The sequence below is a fragment of the Phyllostomus discolor genome, chromosome 15, assembly GCF_004126475.2.
Source record: "Phyllostomus discolor isolate MPI-MPIP mPhyDis1 chromosome 15, mPhyDis1.pri.v3, whole genome shotgun sequence".
Classification (NCBI taxonomy): domain Eukaryota; kingdom Metazoa; phylum Chordata; class Mammalia; order Chiroptera; family Phyllostomidae; genus Phyllostomus; species Phyllostomus discolor.
Window position 1 is genome coordinate 17,632,355 of NC_040917.2, and position 13,107 is coordinate 17,645,461.

General features: G+C 56.8%; 1 protein-coding gene across 1 annotated transcript; it reads right to left on the reverse strand.

The window, feature by feature from the left end:
- Positions 1-685: 685 nt before the first annotated feature.
- On the reverse strand, positions 686-6,846 carry HLX (H2.0 like homeobox). The gene is made up of 4 exons (XM_028531244.2): positions 5,303-6,846; positions 4,389-4,568; positions 3,405-3,589; positions 686-1,537 (listed from the first exon to the last, which is right to left on the reverse strand). Exons 1-4 carry the CDS (start codon positions 5,886-5,888, stop codon positions 1,040-1,042), a joined length of 1,449 nt encoding a protein of 482 aa, XP_028387045.1. The 5' UTR covers positions 5,889-6,846; the 3' UTR covers positions 686-1,039.
- Between the last annotated feature and the right edge of the window lie 6,261 nt (positions 6,847-13,107).

Sequence of the window (13,107 nt, forward strand, 5' to 3'; positions counted from 1 at the left end):
TCACAGATCCATCGCTAGTCAAACAGACGCCAGGACCATCCAAATTCCGGTCTGCAGCCCGGCCTCAGTATGACCTTGAACAAGGCACGTCCCTGCCTTGTAATTGCATGGGCTTCTTTAAAGCCATCCCAGGCCCGTCTTTCCAGCCCTAACCACGGTGGCCTACCTGTCCTCTCCTCCAGGACACTACAGACCAGATGGGCGGGAGGGGCCCATTGCACTGGAATTGCCTCACGGCTCCAGGCCCGGCACTGAGCGGCCACCCCGGGAGTGTAGGCCGTGGCCCCATTAACCCTTCTGGGCACCGCCGTCTTCTCCATCCCAACTGTGCATCTGCAGAAAGCCTGCAAGCCCCCTCAGGGGGGCCTGGCTCTCCACGGGGAAGCCCTCTGCCCCTAACAGGGGCAGACTTTCTGGCCAACTCCGCTCTCAGACCACGCTCAGGGTCACCTAGCACAAGTTCACTGGCGACTGGTGGGCTGCAGGCAAAGATAGCTCTGAACTGGTGGAACAGTTCAGCCCCAACACCGGTCTCTGCGACGAGGTGGCTCTGAGGCCGCAGCACTTACCCCAAAACCTCCAGTCCCCACCTCCAGCTGCTGCGACCTGCAAGTGGCCAGGGGCCAAAGTCCTGCACGGAGACCCCTGACCACAGGGCCCCATCCAGCCAACCAGCCAGCCTTTCTTTACAAACCGTAGTAAACATTTTATTTACAAGTTTGTGGCATCCTAAGTGCAGCATGTCGTTGCGACCCCTAGAACAGGGAGGAACTGCGAAGTCACTCATCACAGTGTGAGCTGCTTGTATCCAGGAGGAGTGTCCGTCCGGCTGGGGCACTGCGTCTCCCCAAGCCACTGAAGTGTGGGCTGTACCAGGCGGCCAGCGAGGGGCGAGATGCGAACGTGGGGACGGAGGCTCCGCCGCTGCGTCTCTGGCCGTGTCCGGGCCGCCACTATAAAGTAGGCACGAGATCCAGCTACGACGCTTGAAGGCTACGCGTCTGCACGCAAGACCCGGTCCCCTCCGCCCTCCGCCACTCTATAGGCCTCCCAGCGGTGGCTGAGCGGGCTCGGGGCTTTTGGGGGCGCTGCTGAGGGTGGGCTGGGGTGCAGGGAGCAGCTCCAGGGCCACGCCGCCGCCGCCGAGGCTGCCTGCGCTGGTACTGCTGCCTCCAAGGCCGCTGAAGCTGAAACTGCCGCTGCCGCTGCCTCCGCCGCTGCCACCACTCCCACCGCTGCTGGCGGAGAGGACTGCACCGGCCACCGAGGTCTTGATGACCGTGGTTTGGTGTGGAGACCGCTCGGCCCCTTCAGTCCGCTCAGTGTCGCTGGGGGCCATATCCAGGGACTCGGAGTCGCTGCTGTCGCTCTCCGCCTCCCCCTCGGAGCGGCTAGGGCTCCGCTCCTCCTGCTCGCCGTCTGCAGTCGGGGCTCCGCCTGCCGGCTTCTCGTCCGCCTCCTTGTCTTTGTCCTTCTGGGCCTGGGCCTCCTTGGAGTGCCGCCACTTCATCCGCCGGTTCTGGAACCACACCTTCACCTGTGCAGCCAGGGGACAAGAAGGGACGCAGAGATGAGACCCAGTCTCACTGAGGTGCGCGGGGGCGTGCCCCGGGAGAAGGCGGGAAAGCAGCGCTAATTGTCCCCAGCCCCTCTAGGACGGGGCCAGGCACGGTGCTAGGCCCAGGGGCCCGGAGGCTGCCCGAGGAAACAAGGAGAGCGCTAGGGAGCCCCGCGTGAGGGACGCACTAGGCCTGTTTCTCTAAGCCTAGCTCTCCGGACCTCCAGCCTGGAAGGGCCAGAGTGCTTGTTGGAAAGACAGATTCCTGCACCTCGCCTGCAAACTGCAAACGCGGGGGGATCTCTACTCTAAACGGATGCTTCCTTAACCTCACTTGAGTCAGGACCCTCCCACGAATCTGACCGACGCCTCACCCCCAAAAACGCACACATTCCCGAAATTTCGCACACAGTTTCAAGGGCTTGGGGAACCCATGTTAAGAATTCCCGCTAAACCGCCCCTCCTCCTCGAAGGCCAGGATCCCAGGCAAGCCCCTACAAAAGCAACTCATTTTAGGGAGGAACCATGGGAAGCACAGAGGGGAAAGGGGTTCAAAGAGTGGGTCCCAGTGGAGCGGGGGCACTGCGGGACCTTCAGTGCAAGGCAGCTCCTTGGCATGCACGCTCTCAGAAGCGGATCAGGATAAACTAATCCTACTATGGGCCCAGAAAACACTGGAATTAAACCTGTGCACAGTGGAGGGTGGGGGCAGAGGCAGGGCGAGGAATCTATATAAATATATACCATCCCCTGGGGGACCCGATGCATTCACACAAGTTCCAGCTTCCCTTTTAAAAATAACATCCACAGCTGGTGGAAAACGGCTGGGCTCTTCCAGCGTGTGTGCTGGGGAGGGGAGTTGTGCGATGGAGGACAGAGAGACACAGAGATTGGGGGGGGGGTGCAGCTAAGGGAAGGGGGGTGCCCTTTAAAAGCCTTTGGTTTCTGTGCTGCTGGGAACATTCAGCACCCAGAGAGCAAGGGCCACTGTGGTGGGGTGTGGTAGAAGGGTGACTCTTCTAGTTTCAAAACTCAAAAAGGAAAAAATTAAAAAAAAAAAAAACAAAACAGTCCAGTTCTTGAATTTGAGATTTGAGAAAAGAAAAAAAAAATGAATTCAGACGTGGAAGGCGGGCATGACAGATTTGCTATTTTCTTGAAAAGTATTCAAGGATGCAGAAGCCGGGACCTGCTAAATGCTCTTGGGCGTTCTAAGAAATCTTTTTCCTTTCTCTCCCTCGCTCCCCACACCCCACCTGAGATTTTTTTTTTTTTTCTCTAGAGCTTATACCGTTAGAAAATCAGACTGTGGCCGCTCCAAGCGGATTCGTTGCCCTCCCCGGGCTAAGTAATTCCGTTTGAAATGATGTTTTCACTTCCTCACAACTGGGGATTTCACAATCCCGCAGCAGCAGGAGGAGGAGGAGGAGGAGGAGGGGAGGGAGGATGGGAGGGAAAAAAAAAAAGTCAATAACAATCTCTTGACTTTGGGTTTTTATCTCTTGTGAGACAAACTGCTTCCTACAGCGAATTGCACTCGAGTCGAGTACATAATTATTACCTCCCACAGCCTATTTGCTTTCTCAGCGGGTCTTTTGCCTGTTGGCCAAAATAAACAGACACTGCTTGTTGACACACATCTTTGGGGATGGGCTTCGCCTCCCTTCCGTCCTTCTCCTCCACCCTCCTCTCTCCTGCCTTAAGTTGGGAAGACCACAAAGTCTGCTGAAATTCAACACCTTGTGTTTCCCCCGCAGGCGAGTGGGTCAGGGCGGAGGGTTCCTTGGGACTGAGGTGCGCAGGCTGCCCGCGGAGGGGCTGTGCGTTGGCGCGGAAGCCGGCTTACCTGTGCATCGGTGAGGCCCAGCATCGCTGCCAGCTGCTTCCGATCCGGCTTGGTCACATACTTCTGAATCTCAAACCTTTTCTCCAGGCCTTTCCTCTGCAGGTTGGAGAAGACCGCCCGCGACCAAGAGCGCTTCCTCTTGTACGTCTGGGGCATAGTGTCCTTCGTGAGCACAGCATAGGGGCCTGAGGGGGGGGGGAGCGGTTAGTGGGAGCAAGAGAGAGACACCCGAGGACCCGGTTAGTGCCCTGTCCGCAGCCTGCCGCCTGGGGCTCACATGCGGCTCAGAATCGGTTTGCTTAACAGTCAGCCCTACGCGGCATTCACAAAGCCGTCCTCCAAGGACGAATTTTACAGCTTTTGAGCAGGGGATGAAACAGCTTAAAGCGATTGTGTGGAGAGTCGAGCAGCCCTGCGGCTAGTCCATTAACTCCAAAGGAAAAAAAATGTAAACCTGATGCTTGGGGCTATCCGGCATGCTAAGAGCAGGCGAAAATGTCCCCTTGGGCCTAACGGATCTAGAGATGCCAGCCTGGATTCCGCCTGTCTCCCCCCCCCCCCTCTCTCTCTCTGTCTCTCTCTCTCTCTGTCTCTCTCTCTCTCTCTCTCTCCCCATGCGAGCAGCACAGATACAATCTCTTGAGTCAAAGGCTTTGAGGTCATTTCAAAATGTGTGCACAATAATAAGCAACACCTCTTGCGGCCGCACTGTCAAAGCACCCTCACCCGAGAAAAGACGAGGAGAAGCCCCTCCACCCCATCCCACTCAGCCACGGCCACCCACACAGGTTCTTGGCTCCCCGGGTCCCCACGCCTTTCCTTCGGGAGCCGGCCAGAGAGTGAGCCAGCTCGCGGAGAAATCTTTCGGTTTGCCTCTCCCGACCTGGGTGGCCTCCCGCACCAACTCCCGCATCGCTACACCCCTGTCGCCACGTGAGGCGTCGGCCCCGGAGTTTTCTGTCTGCGGACCGGCCTGCTCCGTACCTGGAAACGTGTCTTGAAACTGATGCTGAACCGAATTTCTCGGGTTCGAGTTTAAGGGACTGAGGATGGCAGAAGCCTCGTTGATAGGGTCTAAAGACGCGAACAGCTGGCCGGCGGAGGGCTGCAGGCTGGGGAGGTGCAGCCCCGCGGGCCGCCCGCCCGTGAGCAGGGACGTGAGATCTGGGGACAAAGCAAAAAATAAAAAAGAGTTGGTTACACTTCAGAGCAAACCCACACTCTTTGGGCTGAGTTGTTCCCCCCCACTCCCCCGCGCCCTCCATTTGGTTTTCCTGGAGCAAAGTCGAGACAGACCCCTGTCTCCACCCAAAACCCCTCTCCCCCGTTGCCGCCAAGGGGTGATACCCAACATATCCCACGGCCACGGCCAGGCTGTGATGGCAGGGAGGGGCTCTGCCTAAAACCAAGTCCCTTTCAGGTGCCTTTTAAGAATTCCACAGACCTCAACCCTCCCACGGAAGGAGCCCCACGCTGCCCTCTCCTCTTGGGAGTTCAGAGTTCATTTGTGTCTCCACATTCCTTAGGTTCAGATCAATGAACGGAAAGTGTCCCCCAAAAGGGTTTTCCCTGACAAATAATACAGTTCTCTCTCCAGATATGTGACTAAAGACAGGCAGGTGATAGTCATTTTAGCAAACGTTTACGCCAACCATTTTCATGAGTATGGATTCTGTGAAGTGCGGTTTTTAAAGCATTCCTGGGTTGTTGTTGTTGTTGTTGTTGTTTAAACATGGATCAGGTCAGTTTTAAACCTAGTGTTTCATAATCTCCTCACAATTGATTTTCCTCTCCCTCCTTTTATCACCAGTTTGTCCTTAATTGTAAAAACACTCAAACGTAACCCGAACTGCCCCAGGGCCCCACCAGAGGCCTGCGGTCTCTCGCGCAAGACCTACCTCTCAGGGTGTTGCCTTCCTTGACTTTTGGGTCAAACTCTGCAGACAAAATACGGTCAATTCCAAATTTGAGGTCCTTGCTGGAGGGGGCTGGGGCCGAGCCGCTATGGTGGGGGTTCGGGACCACCCGTGTTCCGGACACCGGGGGCTGCAAGGCGCCGGCCCGCGGCGGAGGCTGTTGCTGTTGCGGTGGTTGCTGCTGCTGCGGCTGCTGTGGGTGATGGTGGTGGTAGGCGGCTGAGAGCGGAGACAGCCGCTGCGGGAAGCCAGCCGGGACTTCGGAGGGCGCCACCACCGGGGTGGGTCGAAGCGGGGACCTGGCAGCAGCTTGGAAAGAGGCGTGCGGGTGAGCGGAGCCCAAGTGCGCGGTGAGGGCGGCGGCCGAGGCCCCCGCCAGGCCCTCCGGGGCCGCCCCCGGTTCCCCCACACCGGCGTGCAGGATGTCTGCGATGCAGAAAGAGGGTTTCTTGACCGAAGCAGGGTCTAGGGGGAAGGAGCAGCCTCCCGGGCCGGCAGAAGAGCAGTAAGCGGCCGACCAGAGGCTGAAGTTGGAGGCGTAGAAGGGAGCCAGCCCGGCGGCGAACATCCTGGCCTCCTGGCCGGGTGCGCCTAGCGGCCGCCGCGGCCTAGCCCGGCCGGGCCGGGTGGATGGGTGCGTAGGGGCGCGGGTAGCGGTGCCCCGAGTCCGGGAGGAGGCGGCCGCCCAGCCGAGGATGATCCTCTTTCGCTTCTCCGTCCGCTCTGAAAAGAGGCCAGGGAGCCCTAGCGCCGGCGAGGAAGGAGGCGAGGGCCGGGTCCCCGCCGATCACAGCTCGCCCTGACCTCACTTTGAAGGCGGCGCGTTCCCCGCGGGCTGGAGGCGAGCGAGGGCGCTGGAGCGGCTCTCGGGCCGGCCGCTGGGGCTCCGCTCACGCCCGGGAAGCCGGAGAGACAGGGGCCGCGCACCGAAGGAAAAACCCAAACAGCTAAGCCCTAAGAGCTAAATTTAAAACAACAACAATAATAATCCGTTAGTTTAAAAAAAAAAAAAAGGAATAAGAGAAAAAAAAAAAACTCCTCTCTAAAAACTCCCAAAGTTTTGGCAGGAGCTTTCGAGTCAGACTCAGGGTAGGGCCTCGATCTGAGCTCTCATTGGCCAGCCCCGAGGCCAATGGGAGCGCGGAGTGGAGGGGAATTGGCAAAGAGGGGCGTGGCTCCCCGCTCGGCCACGCCCCGGCCACGCCAAAGTGTTTGCCGCTGCCGCGTGGGCCGAGCAGGGTCCAGGGCGTCCCTCCCGGAGGCGCCAGGGAATTCTGACCTTCCAGGCACTTCTGCAGCGTCGAGCCGGCACCGGGAGTGGACAGTTGGTCACAGAAGCCCTGGAGCACTCTCCTGGGGAAACGGAGGATGCCGCATAATTTTGGCGGGTACAAAGCCCGCCCCCCAGAACGCGCTGGAGGCCTCCGAAGTGTCTCTCTGTTTACATCCCTCGGCCCGATTTGTCTTCAAATAGGACCTTTATCCCGCAAATCGGTGCCTTCCGCAAGGCTCCATCTTTCGCGCCCCACGCTGCCCAGCCCCGAGCTCGCGTGCGCGCGCGCGAAGGCTGCGGCCCTGGGCCCCCCACCCGATTTAGCACCGCGTCCTCTTTGCCGCCTCTGAGGTCCTCGGGGGAAGAGAGGAGCAGCGGTCGCAAATTAGCCTTATTTTGAGCTGTCACACGGTGACAACTCGAACGAGTAACTTTTCAAACAAAGTAAGATGGATGGCTGCAAACGTCTGCCTCGGACGCAGCCAGACTTTCCCTCCAGCCCCGGGACAGCAAAACAGACCTCCGACCGAAACCCGGGAGGGCCGCACGCGCGCGCGCCTCGCCTCCGCGGCGGCGGCACCTTGTAGGAACCCGCACCCCCCCTCCTCCGCCACATCCCCGGGTCACGTGGGCTCCGTTGTTTTGCAAGTGCCCACAAGAGCAGATTTCCTTGGGGTTAAATATTACTTTCAACTCATCGACTGCTTCCCTAGGAGCCCCTGGGGCCTGGTCTCCGCAGAAGCGGCAGGGGCCGCCGGCGCGACCCTTTCGCACTTTGGGTTTTTGGGGGCGCAGGGTGGGTGCAGTGGGGGGGTTTTCTGCAACATCAACATCTCTATTTTAAGAATTCGTTCTCTTTTAAATTATAGTAAGAATGGATTTCCCCACCCCTCTCCCAAACCAACCATAGGCCACCCAGATGGGCCCTTCTTGCACATTTTCAGGAAGAAAATAAAATAATAACAATAATGAAACCACAAAATCTTTTGTTTTCGATTGTCCTAAGAAGCATCTCTGAACAGAGCAGCTGTGCTCCTGTGGCATTCCCCTCCCTCCCCCCAAAAGTCTCTCCATATAGTTGCAATAAACTCTGGCATTTTTAATTTAACTTCAGCACTCACTAACGCTTCTTACCCCAACACCCAGGAAGGCAACTGAATTCGCCAGGCCGACCTCGAGTTTAGGATTTGGCCTGATTGAATTGATTTCTAATGGTTTCTAGCCCTTTGTTTGCAGATGTTAAGCTTTGACTTTCTCCTGAAATGTAATCAATCGCTAATCGACCATCTCCGACCAGCCAACTGAGAACCGTCCCTCCTCCCCCACCTCCTCCGCCCACGTCCGCGGTCTCTCTTCTCCTGAACGGTTCCCTGGCCCGGCTCGGGCAGTCAGCACGAGCTGGTGTTTCCAGCAATGGGATGGAGGGACGGGATGGGCCGAGAGCACGGGCACCTGGGGCGGGAGACGCCGGAAGACCAGCCCGTCAGCTTCTAGCTCCGGGAGCAGGAGTGACAAGCACAGGCCACTCGAGACCGTTAGACCCTCCTGGGAAGGCAACAGTAAAGGCGTGGCCAGCAAAGGCTGAGGATGCTGACTGGGGTCCCGCAGGAGGGCGCGGCCTCTGCAGCTCCCTAGACCTCGGGGAAGCCACTAGAACCAGTGCGTGTCGCTCTCCTCTGGGGTCACGTCCAGTTCGGTTTCCATTCCGACGTGACAGCCAACATTCCAGCCGCGGCCTGAGCCTAAACCTGCCGTTCCAAGAGATGCGCGTAGGACCCACCCCGGGCCGCCTACCCCCAAATGAGACGCTACCCTCGGGGGTGGTCGCGCGGGGCAGACTGGGGAGAAAAGTGGGCCCTCCGGGTTTCCCGCGGCGCCCACGACCCGCACCCGCAGCACTTAAAGGCCAGGTGCGCAGGGGAGGCTGGGCCCAGGCGAGACCGGGAAGTCGGGTTTCCCCACGGACTCCCCTCTTTGCGCGCAAGGTCCCAGGCTCAACTGTAAAGTGCACCTTGGCCCACGCGCCCCTCGGCCCTCCCAGGCCCTGGACTTCCTTGCAATCGCATCAGCGCCACCCTAGCCTATCCGGAGCTCCCCCGGGGCGGGGGAACCGCGAAAAGGGGAACCTTTGAAACGACCCTGTGCCCCCGACTGCCCCCTCAACACACACACACACACACACACACACACAGTCCTTCCCCAGGCCCAGGCCTGGTCTCCGCAGGCCCCCAGCCCTCTCCGGAGCCCGCAGACTCCCCTCCTCCGTACTCCCCACCCCTCCGAGCCCAGAAAGCAGCAGGAAACCCGGAGCTCGCCGGAGTTCAGGTCATCTCCTGTTTTTTTGATGGGCTCAAACTCCGACCAAATGAGCGGATGTGCCTGCGAGATTGGTCTCAAAATAGAAGCGGCCTCAGTATTTTAGGATACTGCAGAAATCCTTATTTCTTCCGGAGAAAAACTCTATAATGACTCCTAGCACTTCCCCTTTTAATATTTGTGCAACTTTATCTCCACCGACAAGTTGCTCGGGTGACGCAAATCCGCCCTTGTGTATTACAACTACCAAAATAAATGCGCGGAAATCAATTCCCTTCTAGCGATGAAAATGTAAATATACAGCTGCGACTCTCCCCTTTAATCTTTGCTTCCCGAACTGTGGCGAAATGAGCTGGCCCAAGAGCAACTGGGCCTGGCGCAGAGGAGGCTCCGGGCAGAGGCGAGGGCTCCCCGGGCCTGGTGGCCGCACAGCTCCAAGCTCCAGCACGAGTGAGCTGAGGGCCGGGGCCAACCAAATGACCTTGGGCTTAAATGTGGCCGCGCTGTCTTTGGAGGAAGCTCGTTTGTAAAGATGGTTTCGCCTGAGACGGAAGAGCTGCAGGAACACATGACAGTGGACAATTAGAGCAATGGAGGGCGTTCTTTATACTCAAAAGTTAAACAAGATTTTTTTGGGGGGGGGGAGATGCCACCACAGCAGGGGTCTCTGATCCATTCTGATGACTGTCTTGAACGCACATGACTCCCCCCTCTATATTGCTGGGCAGACACAGCCAAACCACCTCGCTATCCTGGGAATGCACAGGGCCGTGGAAGGTCCCTTTTATGATGTCACAGGGAGGACTACAGGGATTTGGGATTGCAAGACGGGGCCTAAATCAGGGGGTTATGTATTGATTGAAGCCAGAGGTGGATGCACCCCATCACACTTTGATTGTCCGGGGGACCTCAGAGCCTCCATATTTCAATCACCAGCGCAAATTCTCGTCCTAAGCCTGGGGACACAGATAACAGATGACACACCCTCTGAGCATAAAAGTTCAATGAGAGTGACCACGAAGATTTGCTTATCACAATCACGGCTGAGGCTGTCCAGATCTGCTATCTGCTTTTTTTTTTTTTTTTTTTAATAGACTCTGGGCAAAATAATGTGCTCTGTAGATGCCCCCTTCATTTTAAATATTCTTTCAGATCTGGAACATCCTCATTTCCAAGAAAGAGATGGAAACAATGAAATCTTCACAGAGAGAGAGAGAGAGAGAGAGAGAGGAGGACAGGAAGCTTACCCTGCCATGTGAGGCTCTGAGAGCTTTGCAGCCACGCTGGAATCTGCATGCACGTTGCCTTCATTCTGCCAGCAGAAGGACTACAAATTGCTGGGCCCAGTGCTCGACCTTAGCAGTGGGTGTGGGACTCCTGTTGCCTGTGGATACTAGAGTTTAGGGCTCCAGAGGTCTCTCCCCCCACACACCCCACCACACACATTCCCCCCCCCCCCCCGCGTTATTCTAAGTAGGGCCACAACTCCCTTTTGCTGGAGACTTCAGTATTCTCAGCACTCCACAGAGTTCCTGAGGTTTTTGAAGACAGGCTTTGATGTGTGGTAAGAAACTCGAATGACAATGTGATGAGACCACTGAGAGGTCCAGAGTCACTTGATTTATTCCTTTTCCCTTTTCTGATTTCCCAGGTGTGGCCGACTCACAGGTGCCCGTCTCTTTGTGTGGCCACAGCCCTGCCTTTGACCTCTTGCCCACGGATCTGGCTTCAGAGCCTCAGATACCCTTTGGGCCTGGTCCCATTTGCTCTCCTTCTCCCCATTACTGGGGTACACCAGTTCGCACGTGGGTGCCACCTCTCTCTCTGTCTCTCTCTCTCTCTCTCTCACACACACACACTCACTCACCAGAAAAGGGCAGGGTTTCTCCTGTTGCAAACATCTACTTCCCTCTCTCTCTCCCCGAGTCACCTTCCCCACGCCCAGCCAAGAAAGACCTCAGACCTCATAAAACTTAACGGTAGGACCTATTTCAACATGACTCACATATGTGTGCAGTGAAATCATGTCCCCACAAGACTAAACTACGAGAGACCATCTTTCATGCAGAAGAGATTTAGTACTTCGTCGGACAGGCTTCCATTTGGCAGCTGGAAACAGCACTCCCCCACTCCAAATACATTAGCTCATGACCCTGTGGAAGCTGCATTTGTTGCCTGGATGATTACTGAATCTGGAGAGCTGAGGGTTTGCTTGTAGTGAGTGAGCTGAATGTTCAGGTAGGAGACAGAGATGTAGGCAATCGAGTGTTCAAAACAAGTCCGGTGTTGAGAGGGAGAGAGGAAAGTCATTCCCCAAGTAATACTGACCTAAACTAAGCCTTTCTTTCCTTTGGGACAAGTTTCCCAAGGTAGAGTTGAGGACAGAGTAGGGACTCAGAACCAGACTGAGAGGCAGAAATGGAGGGGACCCTCTGAAGGTGGAGGATCCTAAAGCCAAAGAAAGGGACGTTGTAGATCGAGCTAGAGGGTTGTCCCCCCCCCACCCCCAAACCGGGACATCTCCAGATTTAATGGCAGAATCCTGCCAGCCACTCAGCCCACCGGGCCCCAGTGTCTCCTGGATAACCCTGAGGATGGAGCCTAGCACCAAAAGTTGGTTCTCTGCTGACACCTGCTGGACCACCTCTGCATTGCTGTCTGGCCGTGCCTGGCCTGTGCCTGCAACCTTGTTGTGATGAAGGCCAGCTCTTCCTTTGGAGAAAACGCGGGTTTCTAAAATTGGCTTGGACCAGCAGCTGTTTCCTTCCATACGGCTGACAATATGGAAAGATCTCGTATTAGGCGTTGAAAACCACCAGACAGGATGAGGGAAGCTCTCGCCCTTCGGCGATCCCACCTCCCACTTGGCAGATCCGGAGGCCAGTTCGCATGCACGGGCTCACGTATGCTGTAACGCAGCCAGGCCTGAGGGTGCAGCGGTGGGGTTATCACCCCCGATGGAGTTGAGGAAGTCGATCCTCAGGGAGGTTAAGCGGTCTGCCCCAGGTTACACAGTTAGGAAACGGTGTCCCAGCAAGCAGAGGCTGCGTTTTCTGACTCATCCGCCAGAACGCTGCCGCTCAGCCGGTTTCTGTAGGGTGGGCGGTTTACTCCGAGGAAGAGCTCTCTGCCCCGGGTCAGTAAGGGCACTGGTGTCGGGCACAGGGGCTGGAGAAGGGAATTCTAACCCAGAGAGTGTCGCGGGAACAAGGGCAGATTGGGGACCACATCATTGCTTCGTGTCTCCAAGTATTAAAAAGACCCTCATGGGGTCTTCCCAGGTTTCTCTGCCTTTCCTCTCAGCAGCCATTCGGGCAGGGATGACACGGAGGGGGTTCTGAGAAGGAGATGCAGCCAAGGACACCGGTGACCGGGGGTCACAGAGGGAGCAGCCAGGGTGCCAATGAGGGAAACTGGAGGAGGGCATTTTCGAGTTCTTCTAGGGTCTGTCCGCAAGGGCCGTAGATGGCGAGAAAGGAGAAAGGATGGGTGCCCCACACCCTGGCGCTCTGACATTCATTCCCCCCACCAGCGCCAAATCGGTCATAGGGTTTCAGGGCCCTGGTGGACCACAGATAAGTAGCTCACTTTTGAAGTTCATAGCCATGCACCAGGATAACTGTACTGCAGCTATTTCGTGTAGATGCAGGTGTTTCATGGTCCATGGCTCTTTTGTCTGAGTTTAGGTATAAAAATGCCCATAATACTGGTTTTCGTGGGCCTTGAAGAAGCATTGGAATTGTGGAGAAGCAGAAAGGCCAGTCTGGGGTCACCAGGGACTTCAGGGCGGAGGGACTGGGATCCCGCTAAGCAGTGTCCGCCAATTCAGCCTGCTCAGAGAAACTCTGTTTCCTGGACTGAAGCGGGGGGTGGGGGTGGGGGTTGTAGATGGAGACAAAGGCAAGAACGGAGGCTGTGCAGGTGGTACAATGGACAGAACACTCAGCGACTCCATCTTTAAACAGTCCCCATCAGAGAAAATCGTCTTTGAACACGCGTCCAACTGTACTCAGTCACAGATTTGCAGGCGGAGTCTCTGGGGATGGGTGAACACCCATCTTCCTGGTTAGTTTTTCTCCTGTGCAGCTGCTTCCTTCCCCGGGGTAGGCCGACACAAGGTGCATGGTCCTTCAAAGTGGTCAGTTGAGTGTGAGTTTAGACTTTTGAACTCAGGGCTGGCTAATTACTGTGTCTACTT